At 42.7% G+C, this 17,355-nt stretch overlaps 2 protein-coding genes across 2 annotated transcripts; both read left to right on the top strand.

Annotated features, from left to right (window-relative positions):
• Nucleotides 1-702: 702 nt before the first annotated feature.
• LOC128754653 (calcium homeostasis modulator protein 1-like) lies at nucleotides 703-2,818 on the top strand. The gene is made up of 3 exons (XM_053857421.1): nucleotides 703-739; nucleotides 908-1,488; nucleotides 2,135-2,818. Exons 2-3 carry the CDS (start codon nucleotides 943-945, stop codon nucleotides 2,633-2,635), a joined length of 1,047 nt encoding a protein of 348 aa, XP_053713396.1. The 5' UTR covers nucleotides 703-739; nucleotides 908-942; the 3' UTR covers nucleotides 2,636-2,818.
• Nucleotides 2,819-5,444: 2,626 nt separating this feature from the next.
• On the top strand, nucleotides 5,445-17,331 carry LOC128754988 (RING finger protein 122-like). Its single transcript, XM_053858049.1, has 7 exons — nucleotides 5,445-6,089; nucleotides 6,242-6,560; nucleotides 9,477-9,630; nucleotides 13,027-13,069; nucleotides 13,472-13,513; nucleotides 15,887-15,969; nucleotides 16,594-17,331. Exons 2-7 carry the CDS (start codon nucleotides 6,536-6,538, stop codon nucleotides 16,712-16,714), a joined length of 468 nt encoding a protein of 155 aa, XP_053714024.1. The 5' UTR covers nucleotides 5,445-6,089; nucleotides 6,242-6,535; the 3' UTR covers nucleotides 16,715-17,331.
• Nucleotides 17,332-17,355: the final 24 nt, after the last annotated feature.

The raw sequence follows: 17,355 nt of genomic DNA, 5'->3' as shown, positions 1-17,355 counted from the left end.
CAGTGGAAAAATATTAGGAAGTTAAATTGCTAAGGACAAACATCCCTCTGACAGGCTGTGGATGAGAATGAATTTGCACAATTTATTATGGATACACAAGAAAAAATATTGGAATATCAGTGACAAAGCAGGGATGGGAGCGAGAGGACGCTACCCATTGAGCCCGTGACACTTGTGGAGCAGCGACACAATGAAAATCTCAAGGCCACGATTGCATGGCAGAAAAAAACACACCTCTATAATGTGCTATGGTTAAATGAGGCAATTCAGAGAATGCCTTATTTTTTTTGGTAAATGGTCTGGACTCTTCTCACCATTGAAAGTGTGTGACATAATCAAATGGCAGTGGAAAGAGTGGAAACAGAGTGAGCCTTTGCCGCCCTGACTGCAACCACATTTTGCAAACAAAGCAGCAGATATTTGAATGTTTGTTGGCCGCTTTGCATGTCTGAGCTGAACTGCAGTGGCACCCGAGATAAACTGCAAGATAAATGCACGACAAAGCAACAAAAAGCTTCGTAGTTTTAGAATATTGCTCGGACTGAATAAGTGATTTTAATTGTAATGGCGTAACCGAGGAGCTGAACTACAGGTGCAGTTATGTAACAGTGAAACACAGGTGTTTGTGGAGGGCGGAGCCTAGTGATGTGGTGGACTGTGAAGAGACTCTCTCAAGGATAGAAGTGTAACAATGATGGACATCAACGGGTGAGCGTAAACGTCCCTCCTGAGCGGCAGAGTAAGTATGAGCGCGCTCACCGAGTCACATTAGAAATACATGCATTGATGGATTAAAACAGCTAAATGTTGATTTCAGTGGCTCAGTAGTATTGAAGGCAAACATTTCCAGCCACTTGTTTTAGTTCCATTTAGTTGTGTTAGGAAAAAAAAAAACTGTTTGCTGCAGATTTCAACAAGTGGGGAACCAACACACCAGCCGAGATGGATAAGTTCCGTATGATGTTCCAGTTCCTCCAGTCCAACCAGGAATCTTTCATGAACGGGATCTGTGGCATCATGGCGCTGGCCAGTGCTCAGATGTATTCCGCCTTTGAGTTCAGCTGTCCCTGCATGCCTGAGTACAACTACAACTATGGGATTGGGCTGCTGATCGTGCCGCCCATATGGTTCTTCCTGTTGGGTTTTGTGTTGAACAATAACGTGTCGGTGCTGGCTGAAGAATGGAAGCGACCCACGGGGAGGCGGCGGAAGGATCCCACCATCCTGCGCTACATGTTCTGTTCCATCACTCAGAGGTCTTTGATCGCCCCGGCGGTCTGGGTGTCCGTCACGCTCATGGATGGGAAGAGCTTCCTCTGTGCCTTTAGCATCGACTTGGATATTGAAAGGTTTACCGATGGCAATTTCACAAAGGGGATGTCAGAGGTTGAGAAGATGAAAATGTTAGCCAGGATTCCATGCAAAGATCTGTTCCATCACCAGGAAGTCAGAGTGGCGGCGTCACGGTATATCAAGTGTATTTCACAGGTGAGTGCTGTGTATTCATGAAGTTTTAGTCGATAAAGGGCCCCATTTACGCTCTAAATCAGACCTGGGCAAAGTGCAGCCCGGGGGCCATATGCAGCCCGATGCCTGTATTTTCGTGGCCGTTTTGACGTCAGACTAAAACTATAACTGATATGTTATGTATTTTTTTAATTTTTTGTTTTGTTTTTTGTTCTTCCTCTTTTAGTCACCACCAGCACCAGCAGTAAATATATAAATATATACTATATATATATATATATTCTAAATATATATTATTTTCATTAACCATTTTGTGTGTTTTTCTTGTTCCTCGTATACAGTACATTGAACCATATTGAAAATATATTTTGAAATAGATAAATAATAATATAATATAATAAATAATATATACATTTCCTTTTCATCTTGAATGTCTGGTCCATAGTTATGTTGATTTATATTCAAATAAAATGCATATGAAAGCAAATATTTCAATACGTTTCATGGAATATTTACACTTCTTAATATCCTTACTTACATTTAATCTTTTTCGGTTAATTTTGTCCTTGTTACTTAAGTATATGTTTTGGATATTTTTCCGTCATCAGTGTCTTTCTTTTGATGGTGGCCCCTCACAAATGTTACAGTTTGTCTTGGTCCTCTGCAGGCCTGCGGCTGGCTGTTTTTGCTCATGATGACCTTTGCAGCTTTCCTGATCCGGGCGATTCGACCCTGCTTCACCCAGGCCGCCTTCCTCAAAACCAAATACTGGTCCCACTACATTGACATCGAGCGCAAAATGTTCGACGAGACGTGCAAGGAGCACGCCAAGAGCTTCGCCAAGGTCTGCATCCACCAGTACTTCGAGGGCATCAGCGGGGAAATGCGAAACTTCCACGAGAATCACTCGAAGAAGTATGACACCAACGAGGAAGACGAAGACAAGAAGATGAGCGATGAGGAAAAGCTCATGGGCATCAGAGCACAGGACGACATGAACAAAGCGCTGTGGAACTGGCACACCTGTAAGCCGGCGCTGGCCCTGAGAAAGGAGCAGATGAATGGAGAACACAATGGCCTGCTGAATGGAGAAACTAATGGCTGTGCAAATGGTCACACCCACGACGTGCAGAGGAAGGAGTGGGCCGTCTACTATAGCAAAGTCTGACATCAGAGTTTCTCATTTGTGACCTTCCATCTCACTCAGGGTTTTATTTCCCAGAGTTCAAATGGTGTGTCTGTGTAAGCAAATGTAGCTTGATGGAGCTGCTGACCTTGCAAATCCGCTAGATGGCGCGCTTTCTCGTCTCTCAATTCATTTTCAACCAACGCCTGAATAAAATATACCGGATCAGAGGACAATTTAACATTTTTTTAAGTATTCTTTCATGATATACACATGATAACTTTGTTATCTCTTAAAGTGTCTGTTTCATACATGATATGTAGAGTAAAAAAAAAAACAAAACGCTGACTCACCGTACTATTTCCTCTCTTGCTTCGCGTTGATTTGTTTGTGTGTCCAATAAAATATATGTTAAAAGTCATGGGCGAGCAGACGCGAATCAGATGTTCAGCTATTATTTTTAAGGAACTATCATAAGGATTGATCCTTGTGGCATTCTTTTGCCTGATAGATACATTGATCACATTTGAAAACTGTGCACATTCAAATAGATATATATGAGTCCATAAAGGAGCCAGTTGTGATCACGGAGTGAGGTACACACCCGCTTGCTGCGTACACATCAGACATGTTCCGGCCAACACGGGCCTAATGGTTATTCTATGACAAAGCCAGAGCTTGTGGAGGCAGTGAGTTAAAAATAAATATGGGAACCATTTATTGATCACATTCCACTCACGTGAGAGCTGAGAAAAGAGACCAGGCATCTCTCTGCATGGACCCAGGGATTTCAACTCATTTGACCGACAGAGGTTAAGTGAGGGTGTGACACTCTTCACTGCAGATCAGGAAAGCAGAAGTAAGAGCGGCCTCTTGTGGAAATGAACAGACATTGTTGTGTGATTGAAAACGAGTAGTTCACAAGCCTCTGAGGCTGTGTGACGGACAATATCTCACAGCTGGGATGTGTATGGAGCGCTGATGCCAGCTGCACATCAAGGGATATTCTCTGGGACATCTGGGGAAGGCATCGTGTCATTGTGTGTGGGAGAATGAGATGAATTCTTAACTTGGGTCCATGACTGACTTACATTCCTAACAATAACAGACAAGCGCTCATGTGTGTTGTCGCCAGAGAATCTGGTTACGGTAAACGTCTTGTCTAAACATTGAACCCTGAAGGCAGCTGCAGCTTCACACTACCCACAAAAGCCACGGCAGAGAGATTTCAGATCAGATCCTGATCACCTTCACTCTGTTGGTGTTTATCCCCTGATGCATCTCCAGCTGCATTCCGTATTAATGTCAATTCCAGAGGTGGTGAAAGAAAATGGCACAGCTCCCACCGAGCTCTGGCCCGTCCTCCCCCTCCTCAGATTAGACCAGCATCACCCCCCTTGACCATGTCACAGCTCAGCCAGTAGCCCAGCTGCTGCTGTCTCCCTCAGTCAATTGGCAGTGGTGGCGGCTGGTGTGGGGGTGGTGGACGTCTGCTTCATCCACTGGGTTTTGGTGTCATGCCTTTATTTCCCTATACATGCTCAAACAGAACGGTTAACCAGTTCAACACAAGCACAGAATGTGGAAGAAATGGAACATGTGACTGACACTGGAATTTAAAATCTCTTATGCAGCAGGGAACATTATTTTGCATTGCAAAACTGAGGTGCCGTCCAAGCGCATTTTAGCTGCTGGTATTGCTTCCAGTCTCCAGTAATTCTAAATATAAGGAAGGTGTTTTGAAGTGAGCCTAAAAATGATCTACTTCACAAGCAATTAACAAGACATCTTTAATATACTGCAACTTGTCATTGTGAAGAAGTTGCTCCCTCGAAAAGATATGTCATCAAATTTGCTGATCGCAGAGAGATTTACAAAGAGAATGAAGAAGAAGCTGGAAGCATGGAGCTGTGAGCTGGAGTGGAGCCGAATGAAAGTCAGTTGAAGCAAGATAGAGTATGTGTGTGAGTAAGAGTGGAAATATAGCGAGTAGAGGTAGTGAAAACAGTTTCGGCATACCATCTAGACATGAAGGGAGGTGAAGAAGAGAGTGCAGACAGGGTGGAACAGATGGAGATCTATGATGTCCGGGTGGCAGCTGGAGTGGCTAGGAAGGATGACCAAGACAGGTAGTAATAAAGGAGGACGACAAGCTATGGAAGTGATCCCTGATGGGACAGACAAACTAAACCCCTCCATGTGGCATCTAACATAAAAACAGCCTGGTTTGAATCCGTCCTTCTGTTCACACTGAAGTTCAGACTGCAGTTTAGTGAGATGTTAACAGTCAGCGACAAACAGACGCTTTTAAGCCCATCACCTGACCACCAACATAACTACGTCCTCTGCAGACAAAAATCCAAGCATTTGTGGGGTTTTCGCCTTTTCTTGTGTTCACAGACACACCAAGTCAAATTGATGGATGAGGCTCATGTGTGTTGCTTTTGTACCTCACATTTCGTTGGTCAACCATAACCCTGCGGCTTCTCTGCTATTGATAGACTCGACCACAGCGGTCAAGGCGTCCTCACAAGAGCTGGTTAGAGTTCATGAAAACAACAGACTCGGTTTGTTCGATGAGTAGTCCTATAAAAATGTGGCTATTGTCGAGTCTTGGTTCGACTGATCAGGATGTCAGCTATGCCACTGACCAAGGCTGCTGTTGACTTTGCTGTGTCTCCCACTCACACATACATGCGCAGTACTTTGTGCACACACACACACTGGCAGATACACACATCAGCATGCTTGCAGGCGCCCTATTTGTCGGAGGCTGCTTCATTCTGCTCTCCTTCTGCCAGCAGATTGGAGGAGCGAGTCAGAGAGGGAGGGCTGACAGAGGAGAGAGTTGCGAGGCAAAACGGCTGGTCACATGAGCAGGGATCTGTTTACAAACCCAAGGCAGAGCAGAGCAGGGACGGACCAACTGCAGGCTCAGCCTCACCACTGAAATGGACTGAAAGGAGGAAGAGGGGAAGTCTTTCATGACAAAGCCAGCTGGAGGAGACGGCACAACAAGGCCCTCGCTTTTTCAGGCCATTGTCTTCTCTTTTTTTTTTTTCTTAAATCGAGGGAGCAGATGGTTTGAGGGAGAGTAGGTCCCCCCACCCTCCACCTACACACATACAATCACACTGGCTGACAAATAAACACACACACACACACACTAGCAAAACGCCAGCTCGAGGACTGTTGTTGATGGAGGTGTCCTTACTTTTCCTTGAGGGGAGCACATCTTCGCTGTCGACACTGAGCTGGAATACCCCCCTGCAGGATCAGAGGATTGGAGGAGGAGACAACCTAGGACAACAGAGGGGGATGAGACTTGTGAAAATCCTCTGTTAAAAAAAGCAGCTTTGGGATGAAGATAATTCCCAGACTAATGCCTGATAATTACCTTCATTGATCGAGGACCTTGGAATGGTGGATGTCATTGTTGGGGGGACAACGCTGCAGACACAATGTGGGGTCACTGACAGCCTATCCGCCTGGAAATGTAAGTAATTCCTCTTATTTCTTGACGACATTGCGACTGTGTGAGTGTGAGGCAGCAGCGACTCCTGAATCACACATGCTCTGAGGACACTGGTAAACAATCAACAGCATCTCTTTGTCTCCTCTCCTCTTCCTTCCCTTGCTGCCATCCAGGAGCAAACAAGGTCTACAATCCTGGACCAAACTCCAGTTCCAAATATTCCAGTCTTAAACACACAGAATGGTTAATCCAGATTTGGGAACGCTGAGCCACCAAAACTACACCTCTTAAGGATTTATGGAATCTGAGAACATCAGAAAAAAAAGGCTTTGTTTTGAGGAAGCTCTGTTGATGTGGCTGACTTAAAAGCGTTCAGAGATCCAGCCTCGAAGTCTGCGGTCGATCCAGGTCCAGCCATCCTCCGGCAAAGCTCGAATTCACGGCTGCTGTCCTGGGAGTCCGATTTCATGCAACGATCCCAATGGTGTAACGGTAAGTAAGTGGCTTTCACTGCCAAATACAACACTGCCGTACTAACTTGTACTTCACAGCATGGTCAGTAAATGGATCCACATGAATGTAAATCAGTAAATCCCCCGGAATGCTGCGAATGCTCCAATTGAGTCACAAGTGTTTGTTTTGGGAAAGACATCTGCAAGTGATATTTCATACTTTTCTGGTACGGTTTTGTTCCCGTCAACCCAGTTTAATGATTAATTCACATTCCTTTGTGTATTTCCCTAATGGGGTGATGGGGACTGGGGACTTATCCCTTGACCCTAAACAGGCCACTCGTCTGGACAACCCCTCGCTCCTATGCCATCAGTATCAGTGTATGTTTCTGGGAATCTGGCAACTGGAAAACAAACAAGCTGCACTGTTAAACCCATGAATGACCCTCTTGCTGGGAGGCTGCCTCACTAAGCGCCACTCCATCCTGCCACTGCCTGTTCCTCTAATTACACTAGCCTCATTTTGTCTGCATCCCAATCCCCGTTTTCTGTTTAAATCCCCCAACCCCCAGTCATGTTAAATCATCAGACACGTACCTCCCACCATGTGCAAGCTGTGCCTATTCATACCCTTTAAAAAGCCACACATGGACACTGAGGCTGGCAAAGAGCATCCGTGCTGCCAGCTAATGAGACGGCATGTGGCCTTGGGAAGTGGGGCTTCCTCTGCTATTGTTTTACCAAATGGCTCCTTGGTCCCCAGTCAACCCCCACCACCTGCGTCACACATGTTCTCGGAGGTGCCCTCCGCCTATACATGTAGACCAGAGGTGGGCAGTTACATTTCCTAAAGGGCCACATTATAAACTGTGACATGTACCATTCAAGATTCAATGGAAGGAAGTATATTATGCAAATATGACATGAAACCTATACAAATAGTCCATTTAATATGTGATTTAATTTCAATAAAATTCATAATAAAACTATAGCACAAATATCTGTAAAATATTAAAATATATTTTCAATGTTCTTTCAATGTATTTTGAGGAACAAAAAAATGAAATGGCAGACGGAAATAAATTTTAGTCCTGAACATGGTATAATAAGAAAGAAACAAGACAAAAAACATACATAAAACGTATCAGTTGTATAGTTTTTGTCTGACCTCATGCGGGCCTCAAAAACACAGGCAAAGGGCCACATATGGCCTCCGGGCCGCACTTTGCCCAGGTCTGATGTCGACAGAAAGGGCACTCCTCAGTTTAACAACACTTAAAGTCAGGCAGCAGAACAGATGGTGCGGTTTTGAGTCGCCCCGTATTTGACTTCCTGACTTCCTACAGAAAAATATACATATAGATGTCCCACATTCCAGTATTCCTAGAGTTCCACAGAGCAATAGAGCAACAGCATTCAAGCCTTATCTCTACTGGTGCCATCGTGAATGAGGAGAATTGGTGACAAATCCCCACAGAGACCAACTCCTCTGCCAACCAGACAAAGGGTGATTTAAGGTGGAGCCTGAAAAGGATGGTGCTCAGGGGTGACCGCAGCTCGGATGGGACCACAGAACCACCAGTCGGCATGTGGTTGAAAAAGAATTATGAAAAGATCATTACAGAAGCTATTGTCAACCAGTGAAGGAAACCTGAGGTCTCACCACTTGCATTTTCATATATCACACCAAGTGAAGCGCTAATGTTCTCACACAGCCTCAGACTATTTGTGTAGTTTCAGCCTCTGCTTCTAAATAACCCAAAATCACAAGAACAGATTGAAATGAAATTCTCAGAACACGTTGACAGCGGGACAGGCAACATATGATGACATCTTGGCGGAGTTACAGATGACTGAATCCGTCAATCTGAAGTATTCATAACTCTCTTTGGAGGGAAGGGCTTCATGCTTCAATCTCACTGTGAGTTGTCCAAGCAAGTTCCGTGACACTGCCACCAGCTGTCCCATCTGGCTCATTGCTATCAACGATATTTTTTTTAGTATTATAGTATTATTATTATAGTATTATACTATATTATTATAGTATTATTTTTTTAGTATTTAGTATTATATTTTTTTAGTGCTTATAAAAAGGATACACCTGAGACAAATAGAGCAATAATATGGGGTTAATATGTCCACTATTGAGCGGTTGATGGAGGTGTGGTTTTCAAGTTTGCCTTATACTCCTCAGCACTGTTCCAAAATACAATACAATATACAATATCATTGGCAGGCATTGATGAGGAATAGAATGGAGAGCTGTGGCGGTTAACAAAGATGAGCCCTGCATTGTCAGCAGCAACGGTAAACGTAAAAATAGACGCTGACGTGTACGGAAAGGAAAACAGCAGCAGCACGCACAGCTGATTAATAGTCTTCATGAACCTTACAGATGACACTCCTCCATCCTGAGCATCTTCTTTTGTCCAGTTTCACTCGCGGTTGTTCAACCCTTTGAAGCCTTCATTAAATAAACAGTTGGTTGATGGTCCAGTTCACTTATTAGCTGATGCTGTTATGGTCGTATGAAAAGCCACCATGTCATCCAAGGTACTTGTTCTCAAACCAAAATGAAATAAATGAAAAACAAACAGGCTTGTTCTGACCATTCCCAGAGGATAGCATGTCAACATCTGCTTCCACCGTTGGGTCGAAAACACTCGGAATTAGGACATGAAACAACTTGCAACGTGAACATGAAAAATATGAGCACAAATAACGTTATTCATAATAATAACAATGTGACAATCTGTCTTACTTATTTTCATCAAGAAGGAGAGGCATTTTCTAAAACAGGATATTGGCAGGATCATAGTCATATGATTCACTGGTTTAGTCATCTGCTACATCAAACTTGGATGGCAAAAATATGCAGAATTTGTGGAGCATCCCAGTTGTCCAGCCTCCATGTGTGTTTGCTGGTGTAATCCTCAGTGTTGTCCTTCCATTTCAGGCCTGCTGTGTTTTTCTAGTTCTCTTTGCTCGGAAGAATTGTGCAGCATGACGGCGGACATGTATCATCTCCCTCTCAACATCTACGTCATCGTGCTGGGCATCGGCCTCTTCGTCTTCATGCTCAGCCTCATCATCTGCTGCTACCTTTTCAGGTAAGAAGAAGCCAAAAGAAGGGTTGGCCTTTATGTTGTTGAATGACACCTCTCTGTATCTTTTATCATTGGCCAGTTATTTTCTAGTTCTATTTTCTAGACTATACATAGCCATACAGTCACTTTTATCAGTTGGTGATGGTGCCAGGAAAGCAGCACGTTTTGGACTCATGAAAGACAGAGCTTTACTGCACTTCCAAAACATTACATACAGTCCTATGAATATTATTGTCATTTAACCAAATATTAATTGTAGATATCCATAAATACAATATAATAAATTATAAATAAAGCTTTATATCCCCCTTAATAATGGGAGGGGCAATTCAATCTCCACGGAGGCGATGAAATACACAGGCACCGTTGCCAGGCGCCATTACTAAAACTGGAAAAGTGCCTCAAAGTTATTTTCCTTTGTTGCACATTATTTTTTAATGAGGGTGATATAGGGGTACACTGTTGAAATAATAATACTAATATAGATAATAATAATAATAGTTGTAAGATTAGCCATATAAATGCTTAAATATGAATGGAAAATAAACATATATTTATTATATTAAAGCAGTTTTTAGAAAAAATATTGGACAAAAAAATAATAAAATTAAAAGAAATATTCACAGCACCATGAATTAAAATAAATCTATCTTTTTTAAAATAATAAGCAAAATATTTAAAAATCAAAACAAACTTTTTTTATTCAAAGGTAAATGGAAATTACCTGTTTTTACCAGTGAATAAACACAAAAATAAAATACTAAAATAAGTAAAATATCACTACACCAACTTGTAGAACAAGTTCAATTAAAAAATATATATCTCAAGAGGTGCAGATGCATCCATGCGGAGAGCCACACATCAGACTGACTTTATTATTTCCTCCTCCTATTGCCAGACTTATGTTCATGAATCATGTCAACACATTGGTCAGTTGAGGAAATGCAGGCATGATTCATTAAGCTGCTGATGGGGGAAAGTGGGACCTGGACAGCTGTCTATGGATGAGTAATCCATAACTTTGCTGATTTACAGTAGACAAGAAGGAAACCACCACAAGCTCTCAAGGGCTGAGAGGATGTAATGAGTGTTGAAGATTCAGTTCTTTGACTGGTGTTGGTCAAATGTGCAGAAAAGAAGCAACAACCACACAGACAACACCTAATGATATATTACCAATACTTACATAAAACAATATGCTTCATAGTAGTGGAGTCAGTTAAGTGTTATACGGGGCATTTAGAGTCAATGAGATTCAGATTTCTCTTCAACTTTACTTCTCAGTGGTATAATTTCCAAAACAGTGAGTCAGTCTGTGCCGAGGAATCAATTTTGACATTTTCAGCAGTGCGATGAAAAAGTGACCTTACATTTATCCTTGCAGCTGCTGCCTTCTTTATTTTTCAATTGACTAAACTGCTTTTTATATGAGAAGCACATCGGTGCTACAGTCTCTCCTGAGCCTCGGATCACAATATACATACCCTTGTTGGACACTTTAAACCATCCTGGGGATGAAAAGCAAACTATGCTACTATGTCAGACGGATCATTATTCCTTAAAGTACATATAAATACTGTCTAGAAGCTTCAGGATTTACATTTTACAAGGTGTCACAATGTGAACATGGTGTTGGGCAATGATTTTAAACACCACATTAAACAGCAGTTAACATACCTTTAGGATAATTTTCGCCTAACAATGAAGATTAGGTGGAAATAATGTGCTGCGTTCTTCCTCTAACCATCACATAACCTGAGAAAATAATAAAATATGAACTTCCTGTGGTGGAAAGACATTAAAGCCGGATTGGTATTCACATCTTGGATGATCTTTTGAAGCATTACATGCCTCAGTCGCTCGAGATTTTTTGTCTCACCACTGGAAAATCGCTGACTTCCAAGTTTAAAATGCTTGTTCCTTACAGCTCATTGCAGCGATGGGCGGCAACAGGGGAATAGTTGGTGGTCTTTTAATACGGATCTTGAGCATGAGAAATCAGACCGCAACACCGAGCAGCTAGTCTCGGGTGTGTCTGGTCATGCGCATGCTTAACATTGTGATGGCGCTCACACGTGGTTTGCCTGGATCAGCTCGCTTCACTGTGACCTTTCACTTTAAACACACACTTTTGTTCAAGCCTAAACACGACTAAAGGCATTCTGGCTTTTTGTCATAAAACAAATGGATTATCCCATAAATATACTGAAAGACATCAATGAATGATTTTATATTTCAAACCATATCACATTGATGACAAATTATATGACATTTGTTCAACTATTGTATCAATAATTCTTAAGCAGAGAATGAAAAGGAGCGACTTCAGCCATTGACTTTAACACCTCTGACTAACAGTATCTTACAAATAGGGCCGTCGAGACAGAAGATGTGTGAATGATAGCAGTGGTTCAGTATCCTATGCTGGTTTTGGAACAGTGGTCAAGTTTGTTTTCTCTTGCGTTGCTTAAATAGATGTGATATGACACCTATTTCCATAATTACATGGACTGGCTTGTAATGGTGTTGCATTACTTGTACAACATTGAGTAGACTGACCAGTGGTGCGCTCTGTATTTTTCCATTCTTCTCTGTTGTTTTGTGTCAGTGAGATGCATTTAAGATATGAAATAGAAACCCCAGGACTGGTATTGTTCTGCTTCACATCCACAACACTTGGTTTGGTACAAACTCGAGGCCCGGGGGCAAAATCCGGCTCGCCAAGTTATTCAGCATGGCCAACAACAAATAAATACTGAAGTAGGGTGGGTTAAATGAAATGTACCAGTAGTTCAAAAGTCAACATAAATGATGAAAAGTCTGAAATGAAAACGCAAACCACGGATAGATGTTTGTGCTCCAAGGAGAAAAAAACAGAGCATCTCATATTTTATGAGCCGGAGTCTGCGGTGTACTCTAATAATAAAATGAAGGCTAAAATGGAGCACATACTTCCCTCTTTCAAATCTACATAGATATATATAGGCCAAATATATATTCCTGTCCTGGCCAAAGTACTATACTGATGGTAAACTGCGGCACTGACACGTGTACGAGGCAGTGATGGGCCGAGGCTTCATGAAACAGAGTCCCCCTTTTCTGTGTTCAGTAGATGGCGCTGTTGGTTTAAAAATGAAATGAGGTTTCCTTGAAATGGCTCTTAAAACCCAAAGCTTTTAGAGCGGAGAGTGCCATCTAGTGGGCTTGAAAGAAAAGACACTGTTTCATGAAGCCTCACACTACTCACTAGTACAAGGTAATGCAGCTTATTTCCTCTTAAACCTGGCTAAAATGAGGTCTGTGTTAATATTCAGTGATGCACCAAAAGCCTGAGTCCAGCTCACATTCTCAGAACCAATGCCAGTCTCATGCTTGTCCTCTGTGTCCGTCCTGTCGCAGGTTGAAACAACAAGGAACGAGGGAGCAGTTCAGCTACAATGAGGTACGTCTCTGCAGTCTCTCGCTCAGGCTGCATATGTAACATCGGCTTCACAGGCAGGTTATAAATACCACGCTAGCGTTTCACAGTTTTCAGCTTGAAACTCAACGCCGCCCCCCTCACAACTGTCCTTGACTCCATCCTTGTGTCACTACCGCTGGTCCAAAAACACGGTGTGAATTCATCTGCAGTGCTTAGAGGCAGGTAGCAGGGCGTGACATGGTGCAGTGAGGTGGACGCAGAGGGAGGGGGTGCTGTTTATTAACCCTTGGGGGTTTTGGCCTGAAGATCATGTGACTCCTCTGAAAAACAAGAGCTCTGGTGTTGATTCTAATACGGCGGTGAAAGCATGTCTCGTGTTCCTTGTGTTCTGTGAAAGTGCTGACACATGGTCCCTCTTTCCAGGTGGTGTTAAAGGGTGCAAGCAAGAAACTCAGCCTGCTTGGAGTAAGTGGCACACAAAGGATACCACACACACAACGTTCGAGCATAATTAGAAAGGGTTCTGAGTAAGTAGATACATTTCAGGGAAGAATTGGATTTAATTCCCGAAGATCTCTCTGGGCCAGCGGCAGTTCTAAGAATAGCTACACTCATGCAAAATGCACCTCCTGTCTATTTGGTTCCTAAAAAAAGACTCCCTTTCTAAGATCTAACTCTCGACAGACATAAAGATGAGGACGATGATTTGCAGTCGGGAAGGAAAGGCACACCTTTATGTGTCTACTTCTACACTGCTAGATTTCACTGCTACTTCATCGTAGCATACAGTGTAATAACAGCACAGTTATATTGTAATTACATCCCATTTTCTTGGTCCTTTCCTTTGTAATAGCGTCAGTTGTTTGATGATGACTAACCCACAACGCTACAGTTGATGACCCCAGACTTCATCTCCACATATGGTCATGTACTGACGTGAAAATTCTAGGCTGAAACTGAAAATAACTGAGTGCTTAGCTCACAAAAATCAAAGCCATGCAGTTACATAAAGTCTTATTCATGCTTCAAATAATAAATCCATCAAACAATTATTACTTTATATATTATTTTTTATATTATGGCAGATGGTCTCGCTCTTGAAATTTTAGTTTTACACATCTTAACAACTATTCGTTGGTCTTTCTTAGACACACCACAACTAGGGATGCTCCGATCTGGGTTTCTGCTGCCGATACCGATAAGCCACAGTGCCGATCACCACCGATACAGATCACCTGGATTGACAATGAATTTGTAATAAAAATGATGAGACATTCTGTGTACGTGATGTGAAAACATGAACCACTAAAAACTAATATACATCTTCAAGACGGCAAAAAAAAAATAGGGGAAAAAATATTCTGTCAAAAGGAAAACTGAAAAACATTTACTTTGATATGAGACGTTGCAGAATGGTGAGTCTCTTGAGACTCTGCTATGTCTGTGAAATATTTACATACATCCCCGGCTGTCCCACGTGATTGGTCGTTGGTGATCTGCAGTGACAGGAAGTGATTGGCATTCACAGATCGGTGACCGATCGATCGCAGCATCCCCACTTGCAACTTTAAAACATCCAGTTTCAGTCATGTTGTTTGGGTGGTAGATATTTTTGGTGCATCCCTGATCGAAACCTTAGGATTCCCATGTCAACACTGCCAAATGGAACATCTGGCTCTTACCTGTCGCTACACAAGTTTTGGGTAGTGATGAAAAGAACCTGTTGTTTTTCTCCACAAGAATCTGAAATCTAGAATTGTCTCAAACGTAATCCAACACTGACCAAGTTGTGGGACAAAATGTGTCTTTATTCAACAGCATCATTTGAATTATTGAATGATAACATTCGGCTTCACTAAGATTAGCTCAACACATCCATCCGGTTTCCTGTCATCATAATCCATTTTACCAGCATCACTTTTATGGAATTTTCCAGATTCATTCTTGACATTAAATAATCTCCTCCTACTACCCTTCCTTGAACACGAACCTTTGTGAGTCAACACGTTCTACTGGTGAGACAGATTTTTACCCATTTTACTTTGTGAATCTAATTGTCATATCTATATTAATGCCTTTCGAACACATAAAATGATTTGTGGTCTAGAGCATGTGCATCAATGAAAACTAGTTGGCCACGCCCCGAGTGAGGTGAACCAGGATCATATTCTCCTGGTAGAGCTACAGGGAGTGGGAAATCTGGGCCTCTTTGCTTAGACTGCTGCCCCCATAACCCTTGGACAGGTGGGAGAAAATGGATGGATGTCTGTGAGCTGGACTGAAGAGAGAAGGAGGAAGGCTTCCTGGAATATCGAACTACATTGACTGGGAAACTATGTGTCCGGGTGTGTTGGCACTTCAAGGTGGTGGACAGTAGTCAGCCTGGACACCATGACTGTGCATATATTTGTGAACTTTATGAGCTCCACAGTTAAATTTGAACTGGCCACTGCACACCTGAAACATCCTTGAATCCATTACTAGCAAATAATGAATACCATATTAAATTAGGGATGCACCAATACCGGTATGATACTGGCCGGCAGTATTCGTACTCATAGAACAGCCACTTTACAGTATGTGAAACATATTGAGGAATGTCATTCAAGAGTGAGATGTATATGAAAAACGGAAAAATAAAATAAAAGTAACTATGTGTAATGGTATCATATCGGTCAGTACTCAAATGCAAGTGCTTGTACACCAATCATTTTGGAATAAACTGGTATCGGTGCACCCCTGATTAAAAATGATGGTTATTGTCAGGCGACAATCTGACCAACACTCACTTGCATAACCGTAATGCAACACTAACCTTGCTGTTTGGTCTCCCTGCAGCAAACCTGCGCAGTTTGCCTGGAAGAGTTCAGGACCAGAGATGAGCTGGGAGTTTGTCCGTGCTCTCACGCATTTCACAAGAAGTGAGTTGAAACAAACTTGAACTGGAGACACGTGTGGCATTTTAGCGAACTTTCACCCAACGTTGATCAGATATTAATAGACACGCCGAGAAGTTTGGCACTTGTGATGCTGAGATAGTAGCAACCAGACCGTGGCGTTTGTTGACGTCATGACGCAGTGCGCGTGGCGCTGTGAGGTGCGTCATGACAAACTGTAAATCAAGTTTGTGGCCACACTTTTGCTGTTACTTTGGTATATTACATCTCACTGGATCAATAATAATAAGCACCCGTCTAAGACCATAGTTTTCAGTAGAAATAGATTTGTATCAGGAACGATTCAGTGATTTATTTGTAGATTTTTCACAAATTTAGAGGGGAATTTTGATGGCGTTTCTAATGAAAATAGGAGGAACACGTCGCTCTGCTTCTGCTAGCTGCTGTGAGAAAGAAATGACATCTGGGTCATGACTGAGGAAATTAAGAGGGATGAGCTGTCATCCAGATTTAATCTGCATAGAAACATTTCAGATGACCACGACCTGGCACATTGAATCTCTATTACCTTGTGTGTTTCACCCTCACTGACGTTGACAAGTGAATTAGATGCTGGTCTGGTGCTCATGTTCCACACCTCTTCTCCAGGTGCCTGCTTAAGTGGCTGGAGATCCGCAGCGTGTGCCCGATGTGTAACAAGCCAATCCTCCGGTTACACACAGACGCCGCTCAGGGTGCCGAGGGTCCCATGGACCCCGAGGAGGTGTGAGGACCGAGGGTGGGAGGAGGACGCAGACTTCCCTCATACCACATGTACAACACCAGGATGATGATCATCTTCTTATGGAAACGCTGACATTGATCCCAGGAGGTTACTGCTGACATTTGAGCAATACAACTTGGAGACAAAGGAACGGTCACCATTGGTCAAGGTTGTCGGTCAGACTTGTTTTCTTTCCTCCATAAAACTGATTTCCATGACGAAAGAAAGGAAAGAAGCTTCTGAAAAAGCTGGAGATCATCGCCTTTGCCACCGGACGACTTGTGCTGAGATGAACATCACTGCGGGCATTGGGAACGTCATCTGAGCGCTGGATCGGGATGGATACCTCTCATGTCTCAGGGGTGTTAACGCAGCCAGCACAAACCACGTCAATCACCCAGTACTCTGTGACACACACGCATCTTACAATCAATACTGCCAATGTATGTGGAGCGCTCAAGCAGTCAGACGTGTCTGAAACCTACGACCAGCAGGATCACAACCATGACGACTTCAGCAGACAATATTGTGACAGACTGTTCCTTTTAAAAGAAGACTGATAGAAACTAGTCTTGCCTGTATGTATTGTACGTGAAAGTGTCCCTCAATATTGTTCTTTTGTATTTGTTGCTTTTAAATAAAACGTC

The sequence above is a fragment of the Synchiropus splendidus genome, chromosome 2 (genome assembly GCF_027744825.2).
Source record: "Synchiropus splendidus isolate RoL2022-P1 chromosome 2, RoL_Sspl_1.0, whole genome shotgun sequence".
Classification (NCBI taxonomy): domain Eukaryota; kingdom Metazoa; phylum Chordata; class Actinopteri; order Syngnathiformes; family Callionymidae; genus Synchiropus; species Synchiropus splendidus.
This window is presented reverse-complemented; position numbering and strand designations above follow the sequence as displayed.